The sequence below is a fragment of the Halichoerus grypus genome, chromosome 4, assembly GCF_964656455.1.
Source record: "Halichoerus grypus chromosome 4, mHalGry1.hap1.1, whole genome shotgun sequence".
Lineage (NCBI taxonomy): Eukaryota > Metazoa > Chordata > Mammalia > Carnivora > Phocidae > Halichoerus > Halichoerus grypus.
The window spans coordinates 75872781-75896202 of record NC_135715.1 but is presented as its reverse complement, the minus strand read 5'-3'; the positions used below and the strand labels follow the sequence as shown (position 1 = coordinate 75896202).

At 42.3% G+C, this 23422-nt stretch overlaps 1 protein-coding gene across 4 annotated transcripts in view; it reads right to left on the bottom strand.

The window, feature by feature from the left end:
* Positions 1-1622: 1622 nt before the first annotated feature.
* MIPEP (mitochondrial intermediate peptidase) overlaps positions 1623-23422 on the bottom strand; it is a 196048-nt gene continuing 174248 nt past the window's right edge. For 2 of the 4 annotated variants that reach the window (XM_036117267.2, XM_078070558.1), the window contains exon 19: positions 1623-1883. In XM_036117267.2, coding sequence (XP_035973160.2) covers positions 1786-1883 — 98 coding nt within the window. In that variant the 3' untranslated portion in view covers positions 1623-1785. Of the gene's footprint in view, positions 1884-3382; positions 3417-13459; positions 13575-23422 lie in introns of those variants that run through there. The other 2 variants (XM_036117268.2, XM_078070559.1) reach the window with 2 other exon arrangements.

Here is a 23422-nt window from a genome sequence, read left to right as displayed (position 1 = left end):
AAACTGCTGGACTAATGTTTCTGTTTCTCTGCATTTCTTCCTTCCTTAGTCCACCTATCTTCTTTTTTAGCTTATCCTATCACCTGATTTCTGCTCACCCTTTCTTCTATGGCTTCATTAATACTGTGTTTTCTCAAATCTCACTAAGAATACCAGAGAGGTTTTCTACCATGTGCTTTACTTCCTTTAACAAAGAATTTTCCAAGTTATGGTCTTCCAGGAGATCTCTCCCTTTCCTTTTTTCTGAAGAATGTTTCCACATAGGTTCCCCACAGATTTTTCTCCTTCCCCACCTTCAGCTGAAAAGGGACTGGTAAACCCAGAAACCCAGAGGTTTCTCACTGTTGGTGGCGCCTGCGAGCTTGTCAGAGCACCTTTTCAGAATTATTTATAACTGACTAGCAGGTCGATGTCAATTTCTTCAAGTCCATTCCCGGAACAGAGTTAACATTTGTGCCATGCAACTCTGCAACATCTTCCCTCACCTTGGCTCAGAGACCGTGAAGAAAGGGGGTGGAGCACAGATACAGCTACATTCTTCCTGAGGCACTAGGATCAGGGCTCTTCCTGCGGCCATCATCCCCCCAAGTCTTATCCTCCCTGAGAGGGGGCTCTACTGCCAGGCCTACCCTACTTCCTGCCCACGTATTCTCTGGGAGATGCAGTTTCCAAGTGTTCCCGGACTGAGAAATTCAAATGGGGAGCAGCCCCGTGGCTGAGGTGAAAGCACCGCCCAGGTGGTGGGCCAGCAGCTCAGCTCTCTGGCCAGTACACACTTTGGGGTTCTCAGTGCAAGCAGGAGGTGGGGACAGAATGAAAGGTCTCCCCCTTGCTTCCAGGGGGATCTGGCATGCCTGGGTCACTGACATTTCTTCACCTATTTCTGGGCTTGTAGAAATGCCTCCAGATCCTGTGCATCGGCTGGACATGTGTCCTAGTTGTGGGGATTTCAAATCTAGCCTTTTTGCACCATCTTTGGTCATTTAGTGGGAAGTCGAAGAGGCTGCTAGCAGATGTCATTTTAAGCTCAAGTCTATAATTAAATTCTTGACTTTGATGGTGGGAAAACCCCACTGAAGAATTTCTTTTCTATTATTAACACATATACAATATGCAAGAATGTAAAGCAGATGGGTTCAGGATGAAGCCAGACATGGTCTGAATCCCCCTTTCCTCATTTATGCTGGATCTTGGCACATCACTTGGTAATTGCACTTATCTTTGTACATTCATAATCGAGCCAGAAAAGCACAAGTTCAAATCCTCTCTGTTCTGAGTCCATCTGCATAGGCTAAGCACTCAGAGCAAATCAGTGCAGTCAACTGTGAGTACTCTGGAAACCATACTTGCTCCAAGCACATTTTCCAATGGTAATCATTCAAAAGAACTACACTGTGTAACTCTTCCGAAGACTGTTTCAAACTAAAATAAGTTTGCTTTTAATTAAGTCTCTAATTTAACCAATTAGAGATCGATGCAAGGGGAAAAGTTCAACAGGAGACTGGTTGGCTTAAGGAAGTGCCCATACCTTGAATTTAACAACACTAGGCTCTAGTTTTTATTAGCTCACTGAGTAGATTTCCATATGTTCAAAAATCTGCCAAACAGGCTAAAAGCCAGCATAATTAAAACAAATTATTTATTCCAAGTTCCATCAGTTTAAGGGTTTTCAGAAGTTATTACAGAAGTGAATAATGAAATCAGAAACGAGTGTTCACAGCTGTAGTATTTACAACAAAGTTCATATCTACACGACCTTGATTTAAAAGAGCCAGGGTGCTTCCATCATTCAGAATCCATGAGGAAAGTTTCAAAGTCCGGATCCAAGTCGGAAACAAGGGCATTTACAAAGTCATCGATAGAAGGACACTTCTGAAGCATACCTGTGAACAAAGAAAAGATCAGCCAACACATCCACCTGCAGACAATAAAGAGGGACAAAGACACTATACACGAGGGGAACATTCTGGCTTTCTGAAATGAGAGCTTGTATGACCTGCTTACGTAAACGCTACAAAAAGTCATGAGTGAAAAAAATTCTTGGGCAGTGGGTGGACCCTGAGGCTACTTATGATTTTAATAGAGATTTAGGACCAAATTCGTTTCCCAAGAGTTTTTATATTGCAGATATTACTATATACTTAGAGTGATGTTAGGCTGAATTTTTAGTTATCTTTGAGTGCACTGGTTCAGAACTTAATACGTTTAGTTGTTTATCAAGTTTTATTATCTAGTTTCATACACTTTAAAATCAATTAAATGTTATTCTTTTGTGGAAATCTTGTATCAGAATCAAGTTATTGGCTTTCCTCCAGATTTTCCTATTTTGGAGAACTCCTAGCTTTGCAACTTTCTAATTGAATAATGAGGAAGTCACTTAACATCTCTGGTACTCAGATTTCCTCATCTAACATTCAAGGTGGCTATCAAGATAAAACAAGAAGATGTAGTAGAAAACAATGAGGCATCGTGTCTAGCACATATTAACAATTCAGTAAAAAGCTAAATCTATCTCTACTCTTCACTCCAAAGAAGCTGAAGACACATATTCAAGCAATCAACCTGTTGCCTTGACCTATATTCTTGGCAGATATTGGTAACCCAAGGGTTGGACAGGGCTCTATACACTGGCATTTAATTTGGGGGTGGATCCCATAAAACTCATTTCAACATGGAGACATTAAAAGATTGCTAGAGTCCTCTATTACAATCTCAACCTTTAATGCAATTCAATATATCTTGAGTATTTGCTGTGTAGAAAGGATCAGGCCAGGTCAGTCAAAGACAAACAGGCTACATCACAATATGAATAACTGTAAAAGCTAAAATTATGAAGTGTGTCGAAGAAAATACCTTTGCGACTTTGAGGCAGGCAAAGGTTCCTTTGGACAAGAAAGTAATAACCATAAAAGAAAAAAATTGCAATATTGATTTCATCAAAATAAGAAACTTCTATTCTTTAAAAGAAACAATGAAGAAAATAGGTAAATGACAGAATGGGAGAAAATACTCAACATAATATATATCTCACATTAGATTGGTATCCAAAATATATAAAGGACTCCAGCTTATCATAAAAAGAATTTAAAAAAAATTAAAATGGACAAAAGATTTGAGTAGACCTTTCACAAAAGGAGACAACCAAATAAACACAACTAACAGGCACTGAGAAGATACAACATCATTGTCATCTGGGAAAAGAAAACTGAAACCACGAAAAGATACAACACACCCACCAGAATGGCTAAAATTACAAAGAGCAAATGTAGGCAAGGCTGTGGGCCAGCCTGCATTGTCACACATCAGTGATGGAAGGGTGAAATGGTACAACCACTTTAGAAAAAGATCTAGTGGTTTCTTATAAAACTAAGCACACACCTACCCTATGATCCAGCAATTTCCTCCTAGGTATTTACCTGAGGGAAATGAAGGTATGTCAACAAAAAAGGACTTTACAACCCTAAACTGGAAATGACACAAGTTTCTATCAACAGGATACGGATAAACATACATGGTATATTCGTTAAAGGGAGTATCACTCAGCAACAAAAAGGAACAACCCACTGATATATGCAAGAACATGGATGAATCTCAAAAAGTCTTACACAGAGGAGTATATCCTGTTTGACTTCATTTATAGGAAGTCAAAAGTTGGCCCAACTAATCTGTGCTGAAAAAATATCAGAACAGTGGATGCTTTCAGGAGTGGAGATGACAATCAACTGAGAAGGGACACAAGCCAACTTTCTGGTGTGAAGGTAATGTTCTATATCTGGATAGTGACTGGTTACTAAGGTGCATACTTGCGTCAGAATTCATTAAATGCTACATTAAAGATTTATGCATTTCACTGTATATAAATTTTATCTAAAAAAGAAAAGTAAACCAGTACGCGTATAAAAATGTCTGGGTAAAATGTACTGCCGTCTGACATGTGATTTGAAAAATTACATATATTATATATATAATATGTATACATGGTGGATTGATGGGCTGGTGGAGGAATGGATGGCTGGATGTGTGACAGACAACAAAATGTTCATTGTAGAATCTAAATGGCAAATACATGAGTGTTTACTGTGCTAGTCATTCAACTTTTCTGAACATCTGAAAATGTTAACCATAAAACATTGGGGAAAAGTCAACTGTGGGTGTTAACAGCATACAAAGTGCAATTGGTGGGAGGAGAGAGGGTGGAAGATGAATTCTGATGAGCGATTTAGAAGGCTTTGTGGGGGGTTGGGATCTGAGTAGAAACTTGAAGGATAGAGAAGATTCGGGTTCAAATTAGGGCCCTCCAGGTGGAGAGGACCACGCAGGAAGGTACTAAGGTGCGAAAAGGCAGAATGTATACTGACCACAAAGTGGTCTAGGGGGGCTGGAGGAAGGCTGGAGGAGGCTCTGGGAGATATGTTTCATGAAGACTCTAAGGTTTGGAACCAGAGTGACCAGGATGGGAAGGTAACTGAGCCAGAGCGCTGGAAGAAAACCGATAGCTTGTCACGTTTAGGTGCCAGGGGGGTGGCTCCATGTACAGGCCACCAGGCCTCAGTCAGCAGTGAGAACAGAGAGCTCGGAGGCGGGCCCAGGACGGGACACACAGACACGGTCATTCCCAGTGGTGAGAGAGACCGTGTGGGAAACTGCCCAAGGACTGGCTTGTGTGGCAGACATAAAAACAGTAGCTCCAAACACATACTCGTAAGCCACTAACTAGACCTGGAGTAGTTAAGAACAATAAGAATATTGTAATATTTTCAACTGTGGACCAAAATAGTTTCATCCTCATTCAAGTTCAAATTCTACTATCTCCATTCAGGAATGATCTGAGAGAGGCGCCCAGGTAGCTCAGTCGTTAAGCATCTGCCTTCGGCTCAGGTCATGGTCCCAGGGTCCTGGGATCGAGCCCCGCATCAGGCTCCCTGCTCCGCGGGAAGCCTACTTCTCCCTCTCCCACGCCCCCCTGCTTGTATTCCCTCTCTCGCTGTCTCTCTCTCTCTCTGTCAAATAAATAAATAATCTTAAAGAAAAAAGAAAAAGGAATGATCTGAGAAATAAGGAGCAGTTACTGAAAGACAATGTCATTGCTCTGTCTTTATTTATAACATGAAAGTTCAAAACACAATTTTCTTTTTACAGTAAAATAATCTCTATGGGTTAAAGAAGGCCTTTCCTCTGATCCAGCTGTGTCACTAAGGATAGAAATGCTGAATCTTTGATAATTGCTAGTATAGCACGTTTCCCACTGGATCTTTAGATGCAGGTTATTGCTTAAGTAGAAGCAATCTGATTAATGAATCGGGTTTCATGGATTTCCTACACGCCAAGTTTCTTAATGCAGGGAACAGCTGTAGGGAAAACATTTAAACAAGGCTTTCAATCAAATGTGTTAACCTATTATACCCTTTTCTTCCTTTTAGTATGTGAAACATTCTATAATTAAATGACTGGTCGTTTATAATTAAATGCCTGGAACTGTCAGAAGGTAAAACCCGTCTATTTAGAGCCAACCTATTCAGTTAAGCATGGCCTCCTGCCCCTTTGAAGTGGTTCATTTTAACTCGACAAACTGCCAATATAAATATGACCTTGCTCTGTCCTTCTCGGGACATGGACCTAACTATCACACGTCCTTCTCCAATTTCCCATCCTCAACCATGCCCGCATCTCAGAGAATGGCAATCGTGGCCACAGCAAAAGCTTTTAAAAACATACACACTCCTGGTATTTTTAAGTCAAATCTGGTCAGCAGTAAATGGTTTGGTAATTTTGTACACCATGTGACCGCTAAAGATGAAGGCCCCCCAAAGAGGAAATCAAGACCCAAAGGGATAAAGAATAGATCCTGAGGCAAGACTTCTCTTGGCATATTGTCATGGTATCCTTGCTTTAATTAGATTTAAATGTTCTGCAAGTGTCAACATGAACTAACTTCTACACAGAGAATTAAAAGAAAAATGCAGTGTTTTTGGGCAGTTCCCCAAGTTAGAAAAATTGAAATGAGCTTTTATATGTGTGTATGGTCAAAAAAATTCCAGGAACTCCTTGATTTTTTTAAGAAGCTGACAAAGATGTCCCCTTTGTCTTCAAGTCTTGATCTTAAAGGGTGATGATTAGACCCGCAGTTTCTTGGGAGCCCCTGGGAGCCAGCTTGGGGCTGTTAGGTCCAGAGTGGGTGGAATTTACAAACATATTTCACTGTGGAAGTCACCTAACTCGGGGAGGGGGGTTGTGGCGGGAAGACAGACTGATGTTGCCAAAAGGACTGAAGTTGCACAACTACAAAAAGTGTTGACAGCAATGTAAGAAAGACAAAACTGCATTAGGACAGACATTGTACATATTAGTTCATAAAAAGGAAAAGAGGTAGTTGAGTTTCATCTACTCGTCCCAGAGGAAGAGAGAATATATAATGAGTAGTTGAAGAATGATGATTTAATTTATTTTTCTCCTCATTTTACCTGAGAGGCAAATGGGCTAATAAAAGTTGGTACAAGTCAGGACACTTTCATCTCGACTGCTCTGCTCAAACTAGCATGTTTCATAACCTTGAAGTACGAGGGCAATTATGCTGGGCCTTACTAAAATAAATTATGATATCAAAAGGATTCCAAGACTGACTCTTGAAGCAATAAGGGTTTCCAAATCGTACTATGTGCTCTTCTTTCTGGTGCCTATTGGCACAGAGCTGGAAATAAAGAAAGAATAGATGCCAGGCAGGAGGACCTGACCCCCCACAGCTGGTCTAGAAAGGGTTTATGGGAAAACAAACAACAAAGTGATAACGGCCGTTATCTGCTGAGGATTCACTGTGCTAAAACCCACCTGTGAGGAACCTATCTCACAAGTAAGAAAACAGAGCGAAGAGAGGTCAATAACTCTTACTTTTTTTGTTGAACCTGAAGGCAGGTGCCAGAGCCCATGCTCCCAGAGCACTGTGATATATTATACTGCCTCAGGCCCTAGAATTTTGCAAAACAACACATTCTAAAAAGGTGCATATTTCAACATCAGCATCCTAGATATGACAAAACCCACCTGTGTGGAGATATTCTGGGGGCTGGGGGAGGGTCGGACAGCTTCCTGATGTCACCCATGGCTATATGGTCCCAACTTATTAACTGTCCCCTTACTGCTGAACACAGAGCCAAAATGTCCACTGTTTTATGGGCAGCTGGGTCTTGGTGCTACCGAGGACACTTCACCCACAGTCACAACTACTGAACTATCCCCGGAGGTAGAGCACAGAGAACACGGGGAGTAAACTCTGCTGAAGAGGCTGGGACCAGGAAAATGGCTCTTCCTCTCCAGGCACAATGCTCAGCCATGCTTGGCTGCCCCTGCAGCTGTAGGCATGATACTGGCAGAGAAAAGTAGCTAGGAGTTCTGCACTTAAGGATGTTTTCTGGGTGGCCTCCAAGTATCTGTGGTAACCCCTTGCAAACAGAAGCCCTTACATGTTGAAGGGGCTCCCAACTATGCCTATTTCTATGCTTTTACCAAGAACGGATTTTGTCGGCTCCAGGATGAGTTGTATATGTGTACAAAGCTGCAAGTTCACACCCTGTTAGTTTGTGATATGTAATACATAATCTAACCAGGCCATCATTTAAATATCAACACCTTCTTGGCAGGAACTCTTTAACCTCTTGAGTGCCTGTCCGGATGTGCAACTAATACAATTCTTTGAGAACATGACAGGGCACCTGGTTGGCAGTTTAATTACACCTCTAAGACAATGTGGCAGAGATGGACTCTTGTTCTGGCCCCTTTTACTAAGCACCTCGAGAATACAGGAAATGATTGGGGCACTTAAAAACATTAGAATTATTTTGAGCCTTGGAAGAGAAGTAGAATAGTTCTATCTCTTCTTTGGGTCCATTTCCTATATTGCTGAACACCAAGCAAGGATGCCCAATCCAATAAAACTGTGGCTGAGTGTGGCCAAAGTTTAGTGAAAGCAAAGAAGGGTGACTGAAGTAACTAGAAATAAAATCTCTGTAAGGGTTTTTTCTTTCACTCACTCACTCACTCACTCACTGTGGACCAGAGTGCCTAAAGTCAATTGAAGGTAGGCAAAAAGATGACTTGACTATTTATTAGGAAGATAGAGTATATATACTATACATAAAAATGACTAAGAATCTGTTTTATAGAAATATATGACCTACTGGTTCTAAGAGTGTAGTTCTCTGACGAACATCATGGGTATCACCTGGGAACCTGCTAGAAATACAAAAGTTGGGTCTAGAACCCCAGGCCTAACGAATCAGGAACTGGGAGTGGGCTCAGCAGTCAGTGACCCTGATGAAGTGTGAGAACCACAGCCCAGATGGACATGTGGAAACTGATTAAAGTGGAAAATGAGATCGGGTTTCTCTCCACGGGCAACCATAACTTGAAAAGTATGGGGCAAGAAAGATTGTATTAGTTTTCTATTTAACTAAACTAAAAAATATTTATTTCTCAAGTGAAATGGGAAACAATCTTAGGAAACAAAAGTAGGATTTGTTTGGGACGCTGTTCAAAGTTATGATTACCAAGCCTCAAGAGAGAGGACACAGCTGGCTGGAAAAGCACCTAAAAGGATCAAGTGGATTTGGCATGAAAATAGTCTGAAAGTCTGGGGGCGGAGGAGGAGGCCAGAAGGGAAGCTGCCATAAGGCACGGAGCTGTGGGAGGAGCATGACACCGTGACGGGCCTTGCTTGAGAGGTCAGTCTCCCAGATGGGAGGCGTGCTTCAGGGGGTGGCGGCAGCGTTTTTATTTTAGAAAAGGAAGCAGAGTGTATTTTGCTTACTAGCAACTCCCTGGGAAACAGCGCTTTGTGTTTTTCGATTATTGCCTCTCTTGTGAGGACAGCTCGGAACACATCTCAGAGGCTTCTTCCATGTAGCAATTCTGACTGTTCTGAGCTTGAGAACTGTAATCAGACCTCCGTCACTAGGAGCCCAGAGGGCCCAGCTGGGGCTCCTTCTCCAGGAAAAAGACCAGGAAGTCACTACAGGAGCCGGTGGTCGGCAAGAATGTCATGAATTGAGGGCGCCTGGGTGGCTCAGTCGTTAAGCGTCTGCCTTTGGCTCAGGTCATGATCCCAGGGTCCTGGGATCGAGCCCCGCATCGGGCTCCCTGCTCAGCGGGAGGCCTGCTTCTCCCTCTCCCACTCCCCCTGCTTGTGTTCCTGCTCTCACTGTCTCTGTCTCTGTCAAATAAATATATAAAATCTTAAAAAAAAAAAAAAAAAAGAATGTCATGAATTCTGAAAATGGAGTCATCATAGGGTGATTCATAGTGGGGAGGTGCTGGATGTTGCTGAGGTCGACTCCCTATAGACTTAGCTCCCTCCTTTAAGAGGTTCAGAAAGGACGCCCTCCCTGGCTGCTGAGCTCCATGCACCATGGCACTGAACAGAACCACAGTCATGCCCTACTCCATTTAAGACAGAAAGTCTGGGCGCCTGGGTGGCTCAGTCGTTAAGCGTCTGCCTTCGGCTCAGGTCATGATCTCGGGGTCCTGGGATCCAGCTCCTCAGTGGGCTCCCTGCTCAGCAGGGAGTCTGCTTCTCCCTCTGCCTGCAGCTCCCCCTGCTCATGCGCGCATGCTCTCTCTCTCAAATAAGATCTTAAAAAAAAAAAAAAAAGACGGAAAGTCTGTTCAAACGTTTATAAAAAATTAAATGTTCTGGGTACCTGTGTGCCAAGCACTGTGTGCTAAAGACACCAGGCACACAGATATGAGCAGGGCATTATTTCTGTTCTTGACCAGTTCATTACTTAATGAAATAATACCATGAAAGAAAACCATGGAGATACATCATGTTAATATAGAACAAAGGTGCATATAAGGTACAGAACTGGTGCAAAGGAGGGAGTGACGGAGTCAGGGGCCCCTCGTAGCACCAGCACCCTGAAGGTGTGGGAAGCTGCTCTTTCTGGGCCCTGCTGGGACTTCTTCCTTTGATTGTGGCCATCTCCATATTGTTCCAAACATTCTGCTTTGGTAAGCCAGGCTTGGTTCGATTTTTTTTCAAGAAGATTCCTAGTTGATAAAAAGATCAGTTCACAAGTTGTTAAAAGGGATTTAGTGACACCTGGGGACGCTGATATTTTCGTTTGATTAAGGATCAACTTTCTAAACCCAGAGCTTGAGCAGGTAATTTTTTTTTCATTTAAATGACTGTCTTTCCTCAGATTCATAAAGTCTAAGTGATATACAGCAAGCTTTATGTCAGATTTCCTCTCTCCAAGTTCACTGGGGAAGAAAGGAGGGTCTTCCAGGCCAAAGAGGAAACACAAGTATTCCTCTGCCTCACCATCTTGGCCAGGTGTGGTAGGAGTGTGATGGGAGGTCTGCTAAGAAGCAGGGTGGGATCATCTCAGTAGTTTTTGGGTCCTCCTGAAGCTGGTTCTTTCCTTGCTGAATCAAGGGGAAAAAAATCGCCCTTACATTTGTGGGTTTCAAAGGTGCAACGAAAGTTCGTGGATTGGATGTGTGTCCAAAGCTGTCCAGGAAAGCCAAGGCCTGGGTGTTGCATATTTGGGTGCCAGGTGGAGGTAGGCCTGCTATCTATGGGACTGGCCCGGTGTTCAGAGCCCAAGATGGCCAGGGACAAATAGCAGTTCTGTTAAAAACCAAAGCTAAAAGCCAATCATAATCTTACATTTCCAGACACTGGTACTTGGTTTAAATTATATCAGTCAAGTTTATAGTTAGGACCTACAGGTGTCATTTATTTAAGGGTCAGGCTGGTGGACCAAGAAAAGCTATAGGCTCCCAAAAAGAAATGTCCTGGGAACCCCCTACTGGGACCAGAGCCTGCTGGTCAGAGTCACTACCATGTGGTTCGATAAACAGCCTTGGGGACAATGTGCAGGTTAGGATTTTAGGCTGAGTGGAACATTACCTGGTTCAGCATAGCATTTTATAACTTAAATTTCAATGTAGTTCTCCTTTTCTGACTACACAAAAGTTTTCCTTTGAAGGGTTGCCAAGGAGGAATACAGAGGAAAGATAAATTCTTCCTTTTCTAAGCAAAACTTGAAATGCCTCTAAACAAGGTACTGTATCCTGATGGTTAGAGCAAGGGTTTGGTGAGCAATTACCTGAGATAATCAACTGCTTAAGAGACCTTACACCAGTCACTTCACTTCTTATACCTCACTTCTGCTAAGAGCAATCTGAATGAAGGTAAAATGTTAGAGTGTAGTATAATGTCGGAAGATCATAAAATTGGCAAAGTGTCATCTACTTTGCTAGATTGCTATAAGAATTTAAAAAGATAGCACATTTAAGACAGAAAATGCTCCATAGCTGATAGCAATAACAATCAGATCCAAAGGTTTAAGGAAAACCTACTTCCCAGTTCAGTGAGTTAAAGGATGAGGTTGTTTATTTACTTATTTATTTATGTGCACAAGCTGAATTCCCAAACACTGGTCTACGATTAAGTATTTAGGATATGATCATCAAACTCACAATCACAAGCTAATTACCCAGCTAATGAATCACTGTTTGCTTTACTTTTTTCTACTTTTTGCCCTCTGCTTTTTAGGAGATAACTGTTTATCTGCTAAAAGAAGGAAACAAAAAATGCAACTAAAATTGATCTATTTTTCTCCCTTGTTAGTAGCTGTGAGAAAAGATTTATCAAGAAGAGATCACTGGGATGATGGGAAAGTTCTGGAAGTGGACAGTAGTGATGGTTACACAGAATTGTGAATATACAACATTGTGAAGGCCACTGAAACACATATTTAAGAATGGTTAAAATGGTAAATTTTTTATCATATATACTTTTTTTTTTAAAGATTTTATTTATTTATTCATAAGAGACAGAGAGAGAGAGGCAGAGGGAGAAGCAGGCTCCCCGCTGAGCAGAGAGCCCGATGCGGGACTCGATCCCAGGACCCTGGGATCATGACCTGAGCTGAAGGCAGACGGTTAACCATCTGAGGCACCCAGGTGCCCTCATATATACTTTACCACAATTTAAAAAACAAGAAGGAAGAGGTCCCAAAGTACTAAGATGGAGCCTTTGCTTCGCCCAGATGGTAAGCCGGCTCCGCCACCTCCAGCCTCCGTTAGCAAACGTAAGAATAAGGGGGATATGCCGACAGGCAGATCCTCTCTCCAGATCTAGGAATGAGTGAGAAGGCATGTCTGTGTATTCCCAACACCACTACCAGCTCTAAAAACCCATTATAAGGGGCGCCTGGGTGGCTCAGTCGTTAAGCGTCTGCCTTCAGCTCAGGTCATGATCCCAGCGTCCTGGGATCGAGCCCCACGTCTGGCTCCCTGCTCGGTGGGAAGCCTGCTTCTCCCTCTCCCACTCTCCCTGCTTGTGTTCCCTCTCTCGCTGTCTCTCTCTCTCTGTCAAATAAAGAAATAAAATCTTAAAAAAAAAAACCCCATCATAAGAGTAAATGGCTGTTTTTTTGTGCGCTGAAATAATTATATGTGCCAAACACAGCTCAGCCTGATGAAGAATTACAGTACAAAGGCTGGCCTGGCAGTTTGAAAAGTCTAAAGTGAATTTTACGAGATCAGAACTCTCATTCCAGATCTGTCTCTCCCAAGCCTAGGGCAACTGTATTGCTCACCTTCTCCACTTTGAAGTTCTTCTCTGCTACAAGGCTGTGGTTACCCACACCTTTTTCTAAAGGTGGATTCCCACTATCTACAATCAGTTCCTGGGCAAACCACAGTATCAGCCAGAAAGTGAAATTCCTTTCTTCCTTTGAACCGAAAAAACCTGACTGCCCCCTAGGCTGGGTTACTATCGGTCTCTGGTCAAATAGAAGCTTCTGTCTACAGGGTGGCCGAATGGACTGACACAGAGCATCTGAGCTTCCTGCGGGAAAGAAGCTGATCCAGCCAGTGGAGCCCCACATATGCGATCTGTTTCCAAATTGGTTTATTTTAACTTCATCGTCAGATGTAATAACTCCATTTACAATTACACTTCTGGGTTACAAAACAGTTTGCCTTTTGAAGCTCCATGTCTTCCTTAAACAAACACACCCACACATTAAACACATACACACCCTCTTCAAAAATCAGTGCATTTACAAAAGGGAGGTCTGAGCCTTGAGAACGCAGGTGCTCCTTTCTCTTCCATTTCTTTCTTCCAAAAAGCTCTCAGCTATTTCAGAGGCCACGTTGAGTAAATATGCAAACAAGCCAAAGATTAGGGATTCTATTCACTTGGCTATTATTCCCGGTTGCCATTTACCTCTATTATTGAAACTATGTCATAATCCTGGAGCCACTAAATTCTAAGTCTGGTTCCATGACATGCTTTCCTCATTTGTTCCTGTTACGCCGTGCCAGACAGGAAGGTTGCTGTCAATGAGTGTGTTGTAAAGTACCCCACCTTGCTGGGCATGCACGCGTTCTCACTCAACAAATCCGATTTTGCTACAGAACCACTTTACGACATGTAAGCCAGTTGATACCTTATTCAATGCTAGTTAGCATACGCCAACATCTGTCCCCGGGAAAGCTTGCTCTGGGAACCCAAGGGTATCTTCCTTGAGCATCAGTGTATTTGTGACAAGCAACTCAGGTGCCAAACACTGTAAAAGAACAAGCGGGAAAATACGGCAGAAGATGCGCACAACCTTTTCTAAAGCCAAAGCTTCCTGGTATAAGCTGAAAAGTAAGTTTAAGAGATAACCAGCGCACCCTGAATGTGAGTCATGGTTCCGTTGCTCCGGTGTGACCCTGGGCAGTGAGCGCCGCAGGACCCTGCCGAGCAGGGCGCCGAGCTGAGCACAGCATCTGGAACAGCAAACACACTGCACGGATGTTTCTAGAAGTAGTTACTCGTACCGCTCTCGTGCTTGTTGTTGTTGCTGTTGCTGTTACTCTCACCCTGCCACTCAAATCCAGAAATATAAAAGCAGTAGAAATTAGTCATAACTGCTTAATACCCAACTAGTTATCTCAGGAAAATCAGTATGTGAGGCCACTGTGGTGTTTTGACAAAATTCCTATCCTGAAGTGAAAAAAGCATGTGCATGGAACGGAAGACAGTGGGGAACAAGGGGCCAGAATTCCAATTATTTTGAGTGTGTGATTTAAGATTTTGAGAATTTTTTAAAGCTCTGTTTTCTTTAGACCGATTGAAGGGAAAACATAGTGGAGTTTAGCCATCCTCCTGACCCTACAGCTTAATCAAACTAAACATACCTTTAGTTCTGTAAGGAGAAAGATTAAAAAACAACACACGTGTTACTTGACATCCCCTACCTTGTGTGATGAGGTAGAAAAAGAACTTGATAATGTTATTCAAATATTTGAGAGGTGAACACTCTGAGATTAAGAAGGGATTATTCTATTTAAAAAAAAACTTTAATGTCAAGATGAACTATTAAGTAAAAGAAAATTGGGTTTTGGCTTGATCATTCCTTGATCTAGTTTCGTTATTAGTAATGTTACATAATAATCAAAAGGAAAAAGTTTCTCTTAGAGATAGTTGAAAAGCCTCAAATAAACACTGGAAGATATCTTGTAAAACGATCTTTCAGGAAATGATCCAATTAAACCAAGAGACATTTTCCTGTCTCTATGCTCTCTGGCAGCATTTCAAACAAGAGTTGGTTAGCGAATGCCAGTTTCAACTGTTCCACTAAAATCTGCTCTAAATTTCTGCCACTACTATGATTATTTTGCCTTCTATTGGTATGCTCGCTAGATGGAAATGCACCAGTGTCCCTCGGAACCCAGTCCTGCCTAAGAAACTCAGGGCTTCTAATTTGCTCCACACTTGAAGCTTGATGCCTCGGGGTGTCAAGCTAAGAATCTAGATCAAGAGCTTTGGAGAAATGACATCTGCTTTTCTAACCTGTTTTTAGCCACTGCCAAGAGCACACATTTGTAACCACATGTTAAGAACACCATCTATAATGACCATCTTTAAAGTAGATTTTATAACATTTCCATTAAGCAATCAAAAAGAGCTGAAAGAATATTATCTGCATTCCTTTAGAACGTAGTTACAGTTGATATAATCTAAAAGTGGAATTGCTGGTGTCCTTCCTGGAATGAGTCTACTACAAGTTATTTACTTGGGAACAAAAAGGCTCTCATATCTCAAATAAAGCCAGACTTCAGAGACGCTGTCTCAGATGACTACACAAATGGCAGAGGGCTCCATCACACCTACACAGCAAGTAAAAAATGACAGCTTCCCGGGATTCAGAGAAGACGACCAAAGTGAGCACCACTCACCAAAAGTAAACTGCAACAAAAAAGCGTATTGAGAGTCTATAGCTCCACGAGGGCAGGGGAGGAGCACCATGAGCCGGCAGATGCAGTGGGCATCCCAAGGGCTTTGAAGATACGATGGCCTGGGTCAAATCCGGACGAGACCATTTAAAAGCTTGGCACACAGAGTTACTCAGTTTCTCTAGGGCCACGCTGCAGATTAATGTTCGTGCCTTACAGATACTCTCTGTGTCCGCATCTAACCAACTTGCATTGTGACTTCCATTATGTCATTTTCCCATGACCTTTTCTGCACAGCGAATCTCCTTCCTGCACGCTGACTATCTGAAATCATTTGGGGAGGAACTTGTGATACCCAGGGTTTAGTAAGAGGTGCTCTACTCTGAGCACCAGTGAACACACAGTGCCATGGCCTTTCGTCTAAAGGGGTTCTCTACCCACCCCTTCTAGCCAGTTGTTTGATAATCAATACTCACTCGCAAGCAAGGCATTGTACTGAAATGAAAAGTGCCATATGTGTGTGTGTGTGTATACATTTTATATATAATGTAGTACACATTGACAGGTTAAAAGTGAAAATTCTGAAAAAAAAAAAAGTTAAAATTCTGTTTAAAAGTTACTTCTCCACAGGCTTTTCAACCTCTTTGCTAGCAAAAATTATGCTGTTGAATTTAATCAGTGGAACATTGACAATGAAATAGGAAAAAAAAAAAATCCAAGGATAGTAGATACTTCCGGGTTAAGTTTTACAGAAGAAAAAGATCTGTCAATTCCTGGTAAAGGCTGACTTCCTTTTACTGGTGTAAAGAAATCAATACGCCATGTAGTTTCTATTACCCTACACTGTAAAAATTATATAAAATGCTCCTCAGTTTCTAGTACGGTAGTATGCAGTTATCTATTTGGTGTGTTTGATCACAGAAATTACTTATTCTCAGTGCTCCAAAGGCTATTTATTTAGAAATTAAAAAAAAAAAAATTGCTGCTCTTTCCATAAAGGCATTCCACTTATAACACCCACATCTTTTCTCTTTTGTTTATTTGTATCATTGAAATACTGACCTTGTATTTTTATAAGCAAAGAGCATCTGAGTGGCTCTTCCAAGGGTGGGTGCCTCTGATTGTTACCGAATGCTACCTGTCTCTGGGATTAGATTGGGTATATTTTGGTTAGAGCATCTGGGGAAATCAGGCTGCAGAGTCACAGATGTTAACATAACAGGTATGTAGAGAGCTTTCCCGAGGCTCAGCATCCTGTCATGTTTACTTAGGTCTATACCGTCAGCACACCCCCTTCCAGACTGCCTCACCTGCTTGTCCAGTCTGTGCCCAGTACAAAGGTGGCTGGCTGGGAGCAGGAGTGGCTGAAACCCAGGAACCCTGCAGGCCCCCAGCCTGTGTTCTGGTGCAAGCCCCCGAGTGGGCACCTTTCCACAATTCCACCTCCCAGAGGGGGCTGCCTTTTGTAAATCTGACAGGAACCTCTCACATAGATGTGGGATCTCTACATTATTCCTGCTTATTTCTGTGTCCCTGAAGTGCCTGGTTAGCAGTATTCAATAAACATTCACTAAGCTTAAATGAATTAACGTCATCAACAACTAACAATGCCTTTTTTATTCGATCACATTATCTACCGGTCACTAACCTAAGGATATTAAAGTGTTACGTTTTGACCAAAGACAGAATTCAGGAGAGCTCCTTCAGTCTTAGGCAAAGGTGGTGTGGCTAAAAGCAAATGGTCCTGGAAGCCAACGCACACAAGGCGGCTGGCAGGAGGAAGAGACGTCAGAGAGAGGTGGTGTCGAAGGCCAAGGCCTCAGGGACCACTGGACCCCAGGGAGAGGTTAGAGTTGGTCCTACTTGAAGGAAGCCCCAAGAGTTGCCTCACCTCCTTTAACAAAGCCCGCTACTTACTGCCATCAATCAAGTTGCAGTATTTATCTCTGACCTCCCATAGTAGAGAAAGCATTTTCCACTTTAACGCCTGTTTCTTAAATAACTATTCATTCACCACACTGACTTGGTCTTGCATTACAGGAATTCTAGAACACAAGGAATGATCTATCTTATTCTACCTTGTAGAACACTGGTTACATACAGTGTAATAAATATAGGTGCTGTTTAGAGGAAAAGCTCCACCAAGAACACAAAATACGTTGGGTAGCAAAATGGACGGCATTCACTGAGGAGCCCTGGCTCCGTTCTACCTGCTGATGAAGCCTCTGGGACCAGAAACGGATTGAGGCCAGCAAAGCTGGGGTCCCGGTGTGGGCGCGGCGGGGAAGAGAAGCTAGGACGAGCGGCAGGAGGACCAAGGCAAACTGGATATCCCGATAGCTGGGCAGACACGATGCCACAAAGTCAGAGTGAACAAGCACGTTCACTGTATATATATATATTTTTTTCTTTTACATTAGAAAAGAGCTTTGCAAAAATATTCGGGCCCACAAAACCCTTAGAAGTATTTATGTGATATAAAACTTCTCAGACAAGGTGAGTAAAAACCCGCCCTCTTCTAATAATCACCAGTTTTTTATGGCACAAGAAATATTCCACCTGGTAAGTATATTTTCATCTTTATGTTTACTGACTGCCTATTGCAGGCGCTGGGGATATGGCCGTGCTCAGAACAGTGCCCCTCCTGTCACGGGGCAGACAGCTTCTTGGAGGGCACAGACTACAAACCAATACGTGAAATAATACAGGTTACATTATGTTGGGAAGTAACTATGTGCTAGGAAAAAAACAAACCAAAGCAGAGTAAGGAGGCAGAGGGCAACAGGACAGGCCCGAGAACAAGAGGGAAATAAAGATGATCTCTATTTCTAAACATTTGAGCAACCCATCCAAAGTCATCCGATTTACCTCCAACAGCACAGTTCTGCTTGGCATGCTAGTAGTTTTAAATCATCTTATCTTTTAATATTTAATATATCCGAGGGGCTGCCTCACAAGTCACAAATGTAAAATACACTCCGGGGTGGGCACTTGTATGCCACAGGGCATACATGCCCAGAGGGCACAGATGTTGGCTAAGTCAGGCAGAACCTGTCCTCTGTTCATCTCTCCCTTGAAAATCCCACTTATTAAAAAAACAAAAAGCAAAGAGGCATATTTAAAAAGCAAACTCAGGAATAACCATCCAAAGCCTGCGTGCGTTTATTATTCTCATATGGTGTTAGGCCTGCCAGCTTTGTGCCGTACGTGGCAATATTTAGGGATTAACCAGATGACACGATTAAATGTTAACTGCATGTTTTAAAACTGCAAGTAATAACTACAACCAATTTTGAGTGCCATAAACCAATGGAAACTGCCTTTTCTCTTGAAGTCACTGCAAATGCTTTTTGACAATTGGGAAAATCAATCAAGCTAGTGTTTCGATTCCAGAGTTACCGAAGGGACCTGGTACTGATTAGCTTCCTGAAGCCCTTCTTCCCAGACAGCTGGAATGATGGGAAACCCACTTTGTCACAAGGCAAATTCATCCCACTTTGAGACAGCTCTCATTGACAGGATGACACAAGTATTAAATGGACTCAAAATATCCTGTCTGCTTGAAAAGACTGATGTCTTGTTGACACAGTGTCTTTAGGTAATGAGCACTGATATTTTTATTTACTTATTTTTTAATAACCTGACTACTAACCTAATAGGCCAAATGTGCTTAGCATGGGGCTTTCCTTTTGGTGTTGTCTGTACAGTACGAACATGACAGCAGCAAGGAGCAGGAAGTCCTGTCTGTCGGCAGAGGTACAGCTGATGTTTAAAAGTAAGAAAGCTACATAAACAGTCATTGTTCAACACCAGCTTGATTGATTTTCCCAATTGTCAAAAAGCATACGCAGTGACTGTTTAGAGGGGCCCTGGTTCCTTTTAGTAGAGAATGGTGTGAAACCAAGATCCGAGTGCTGGGTGTGCTCACTGCTACTAGGACCAAGAAGGTTTTTAAAGAAAAGAGTAGTTATCACTATTGATTGTATTAAGCTCCCTGAGGTACAACAGGGATGATCCCTGGAATATAAACCACAATCCTCTGGTTTATTTCTTGGAGAAAAATAATATGTAATAAGTTAGAATAGATGATATAGGATTATAGCAAAAATGAATGTGTTCTGAAAACCATAAAGCTCTGCAGAAATGTAAGGTATTATGATTTTAATCAGCTTAAGGTAAGGCCCTGTGGGCTTCTAGACTTTGGTTTCATGAGTCAGTTCGGCAACACAGGAAAACAAACTGAAGGGAGTTCCACTGAGAATGAACTCATTTATCTACTATTTCTTTTAGTCTTATCTGAGGTTTGGTCTTTTTAAAAACTCTGTCCAGTTATTACTTTGTATTTCTATTTGCATACTGCTTTTGGCCCCAGAAACGTAAAAATGAAGCTGAGAGTTTCTTTTCTGGAAACAAGCACAGAAGTAAAGTTGTTTAGTGTTGGAAATAACCTCCTGGAATGTGAAAGTCATGGACTTTAACCTTTCCTTTCCCCCACAAAATTCTTTGTGCAAAGGTTGAAGGGTAGAGTACAAGGAATGCTATAACCAGAGGCAGAAACATGAAACTTCACTGGGCATCATGCTTATTTGGCTGTGGTGAGAATCTTTCTCTTGGAACCACCATGACTAAAAATGATTATAAACTAAGTTGATAGCTTTACCACAAAAGTCTAAAGGAGCTCCTACAAAAACAGATTAAGGAAAATTTTATTGCTGATCAGTGGATGTCAGGCAGGCCTCTCGGATATCAATGGGAATAGTTGGGATGTGACATTAAAAACAACAGACCGCAGGCTTTGGGGGATCATGAAGGCCTCCAGGCTCATGTCACTGACATCTCCCATGTTCTAAAGACCAGCTTGATCTCAAGATAGAATTGAGAGATCAGCTGAGAAAGACGTGGGAGTCAGGAGGAGAGGCGGCACAGAAAGAGAATGAACTTTGACTAAGTTTCATTGTCTGTGAAAATGGCGGCCATATGACCTACGCATGGGGACTAATTAGGTAGCATAGCAGAAGGCACCTGGCATGGAGCAGCTTCTCAAAATGTTAGTTTTGTTCTGATTATCTAAAAGATAAAGCTGAACCTAAAAACTCAACAAGGGCCATTTACCCAAATTTTAGAGGACATAAAACACAAAAAAAATGGTTTACAAAGGAAGATCGCATGAGTAATTCATCCGTCATTCACAAACGGCTGAAGTCATCCAACTTCTATCGTCAGTAGTCACATCATTCCACTCTTGTACTTGGTGTAGTAAGAAACAACTCTGCTTCCCAGTGGGTGTAAAATATTACTCCCCTGCTACTCACAAACCTTACTGTATATTTGTCTTCTTGAAAACCATACATTTTCTGAAATGATTGTAATAGAAACTGGACTTTGGATCATGTCCACCACAGCACACTTAAAAAAGTATCCTAGTATAGACTTTTAAAAATAGCAAAATGAATGAAAATACCATATCATCGTTGTTTCTTTTTAGCAAAAACTTTATGTTCTTTTATGACTCAGAAATGTGATACTTAATATAAACCAAAAAACCCTGGCGGGTGGCATATGGAATAAAGAGCAGAAAAACTCAACGGGGGCAACTGAATACAAAGAGTTCAACCTCACCCCAGAATTCTTGGCATGAAGAAAGCCAGTTTCGGTCAAGTATTGCCAAACTGTTGAGTGGGGGGGTTAAGTAAAAGAATATTGTGCTTATAACATATTTCTTTACATGTGCCATGAATGTGTTTAAAAGCAGATAAGGACATGACTTCAATCTGTAACGCTCCTTCTACTGCATCTGTTTTATCACTTGAGCAACACACACGTGCCCCACGCAGGGGGACTGAGACAGGCACTGAGGACAAGCACATTAGAAGGAAGTCAAGTTGTGACGTCAAATCACACCTTCTCTCCCAGAGGGAGGGGGTGAGTGACTTTCTCAAGAAGTAGCAGAGCTAGGAAGGGTGGATCCTGGTCGGCTATACCATGTGACCTCTCTTCTCCCAGGAGGGGAACTGTTTGAACTACTATGCAACCACTGTGTTGTTTTCAAATGGTGTTTAGAATGCTGAGAGGAAAATACAGACTCTGACCATGACTTGGATTGCCCCGTGGGGCTCCCTCGGTGCAGAGCCGGAGTCAGCACACAGACGTGGCTATGTGGCAGGAGCCTTTAACTGATGATTGTGGAGCAAACAGAGGGAGAAAAGAAAGAGGAATGCCCCATTCTCAGGCACATCCTTCAGACCAGCTTCTGACCACAAGTTGGCTCATCTGTTGGTGGGGCCAGAAAAGATCCAGGGACTCGGAGCTAATGACGACTCATTCTAAAAACAGGTCACCTGTGTCATCTTTATTACTCAAAGATCAAAAGCATGGCATATTTGATTTCTTTGAATAGGTATCGTTCAAAGAGCATGAGTACAAGGCAGAGGTATTCTGACTCTAAGGAATGGCCTGGAATTCATTTGCAACGTAAGTCTTAAAGTAGTAGGTTAATAAAGTTGTCATTTGGTCAGGGAGGCACATAGTTTGAAGGGAGGTGTTCTTTATCTTTTGCTACTTAATATAACTCTATAACTCTTGCCATTTACCTAGTAAGTAGTTAAGTAACATATACAAACACCTATAAAAAATTACATTTTCATACAAGAATAACACCTACTAGATTGTTTAAGCTTTTATATCACAACTCTTAGTAATTTCACCAGTCACTACTCCTCGGGATACCCCAGTGTTTGGCTAAGAGCCATTCTCTAAGGACACTCCTGTTTGGGGGTACAGGCTGGCTGCCTACAAGAAAATGAGAAGCCACTGCTGATCTTGTCTTACAAATCCAGCCCTATAAAGTGACAACAGTCATAAACTTCTCTGCATGTCCCCCATTCATCTTCGACATGTAACAAATCATGTGAATTAATGAAATCTGACAGAACAACATTAAGAAAAATATTAAAAGTTTAAAAGCAGAACCATTCTATTGTTGGTGTTAACTGGAATCTGAATATTTTATCATCCCTGGTTCGAACCACAGTCTTGTTTTTCTCTCCCAAGTGTGCAAATTTCAGTGTGGAAAATATTAAGTTTCTTAACACAATGATGTTTCATATAAAGAACACAATTTTTAGAGAGGTTTGTTACAACATTCTTGGAAGTGTGTAGAAAAATACACCAGCCAAAGGACAAACATAGAAAAGGATGTGATTGTTTTTTTCTTTTGAGGGAACCATACGTAAGCTAATATTTATGTGCAGACAGTGTTTAGATCCTGGTCTCAAAGAGGAAAAGCTAAGCATGGCTACGGGGAGAGTATACATAACAGAAAACCTACAGGAGGAAGCAAATTGCAGCATCCCTTCTTGACTCGCAGTGGGCTTTCTGTGAGGGACCAGAAACTACCAGCTGAGAAATACACAATGTGTGCTCTCAGTGGTTTATTAGTATGAGCCGAGGAATTTTCCTTTTATGTGGGTCCATAAGAGACCCTTACCCCGGCGTCCTGTTCTGCAAACACGTGAAACAGCACAGACTGCTGAAGAGCATAATCTCTGTGACCAGAAGTCACAGGTTCAAATCCTGACTGATCTACTCACTGCCTCTAACATGGGTCAAGGACCTGACCTGTTGCAGCATCTGTAAAATGGGAATAGTGATCCTTCCTACCTCATAGGGGTGGTGCTAGGAGATTAAATTAATCAAGCGTGTAAACCATGTAAAACCCTTCCTTGGATGTAGCGGAGTTCAGGAAGGGCCATTAAGGTGTGAGCGGGAACTGAGGCACCACCGCCAGGCCTTCTGCATCTCAGGAGGACAACTCGGAGGCACAGTGTACTAATGGGAGACCAAAGTGTTGTTGTGGGGGACTTCTGTCATCTTGGTCTGGCCAGGCCACATGAAACTGTAGGCTCTCTGGGCCGGCTGATTTGTTTTCTAAACATACTGTGGCACTGGGTAGATTGGGCCCGGAAGAGCGCCCCCTCATGGCCAAGTTGACGAAATGCAAGTTCCACAAGAACGGGGCGTTTTTGTCTTTCACTCCTGCCCTCAGCACAGCCCGGCGTCACAACAGTGCCTGGCACCTATGAGCACTCAACACGGACATGCTGAGTAAACGAACAGCTGAAGGCAAGGAGCTCTGTGAAAACGGGCAATAGGTATTAGATTGAACAGATGTAGGCAAGGAAACATTTATGTCAGA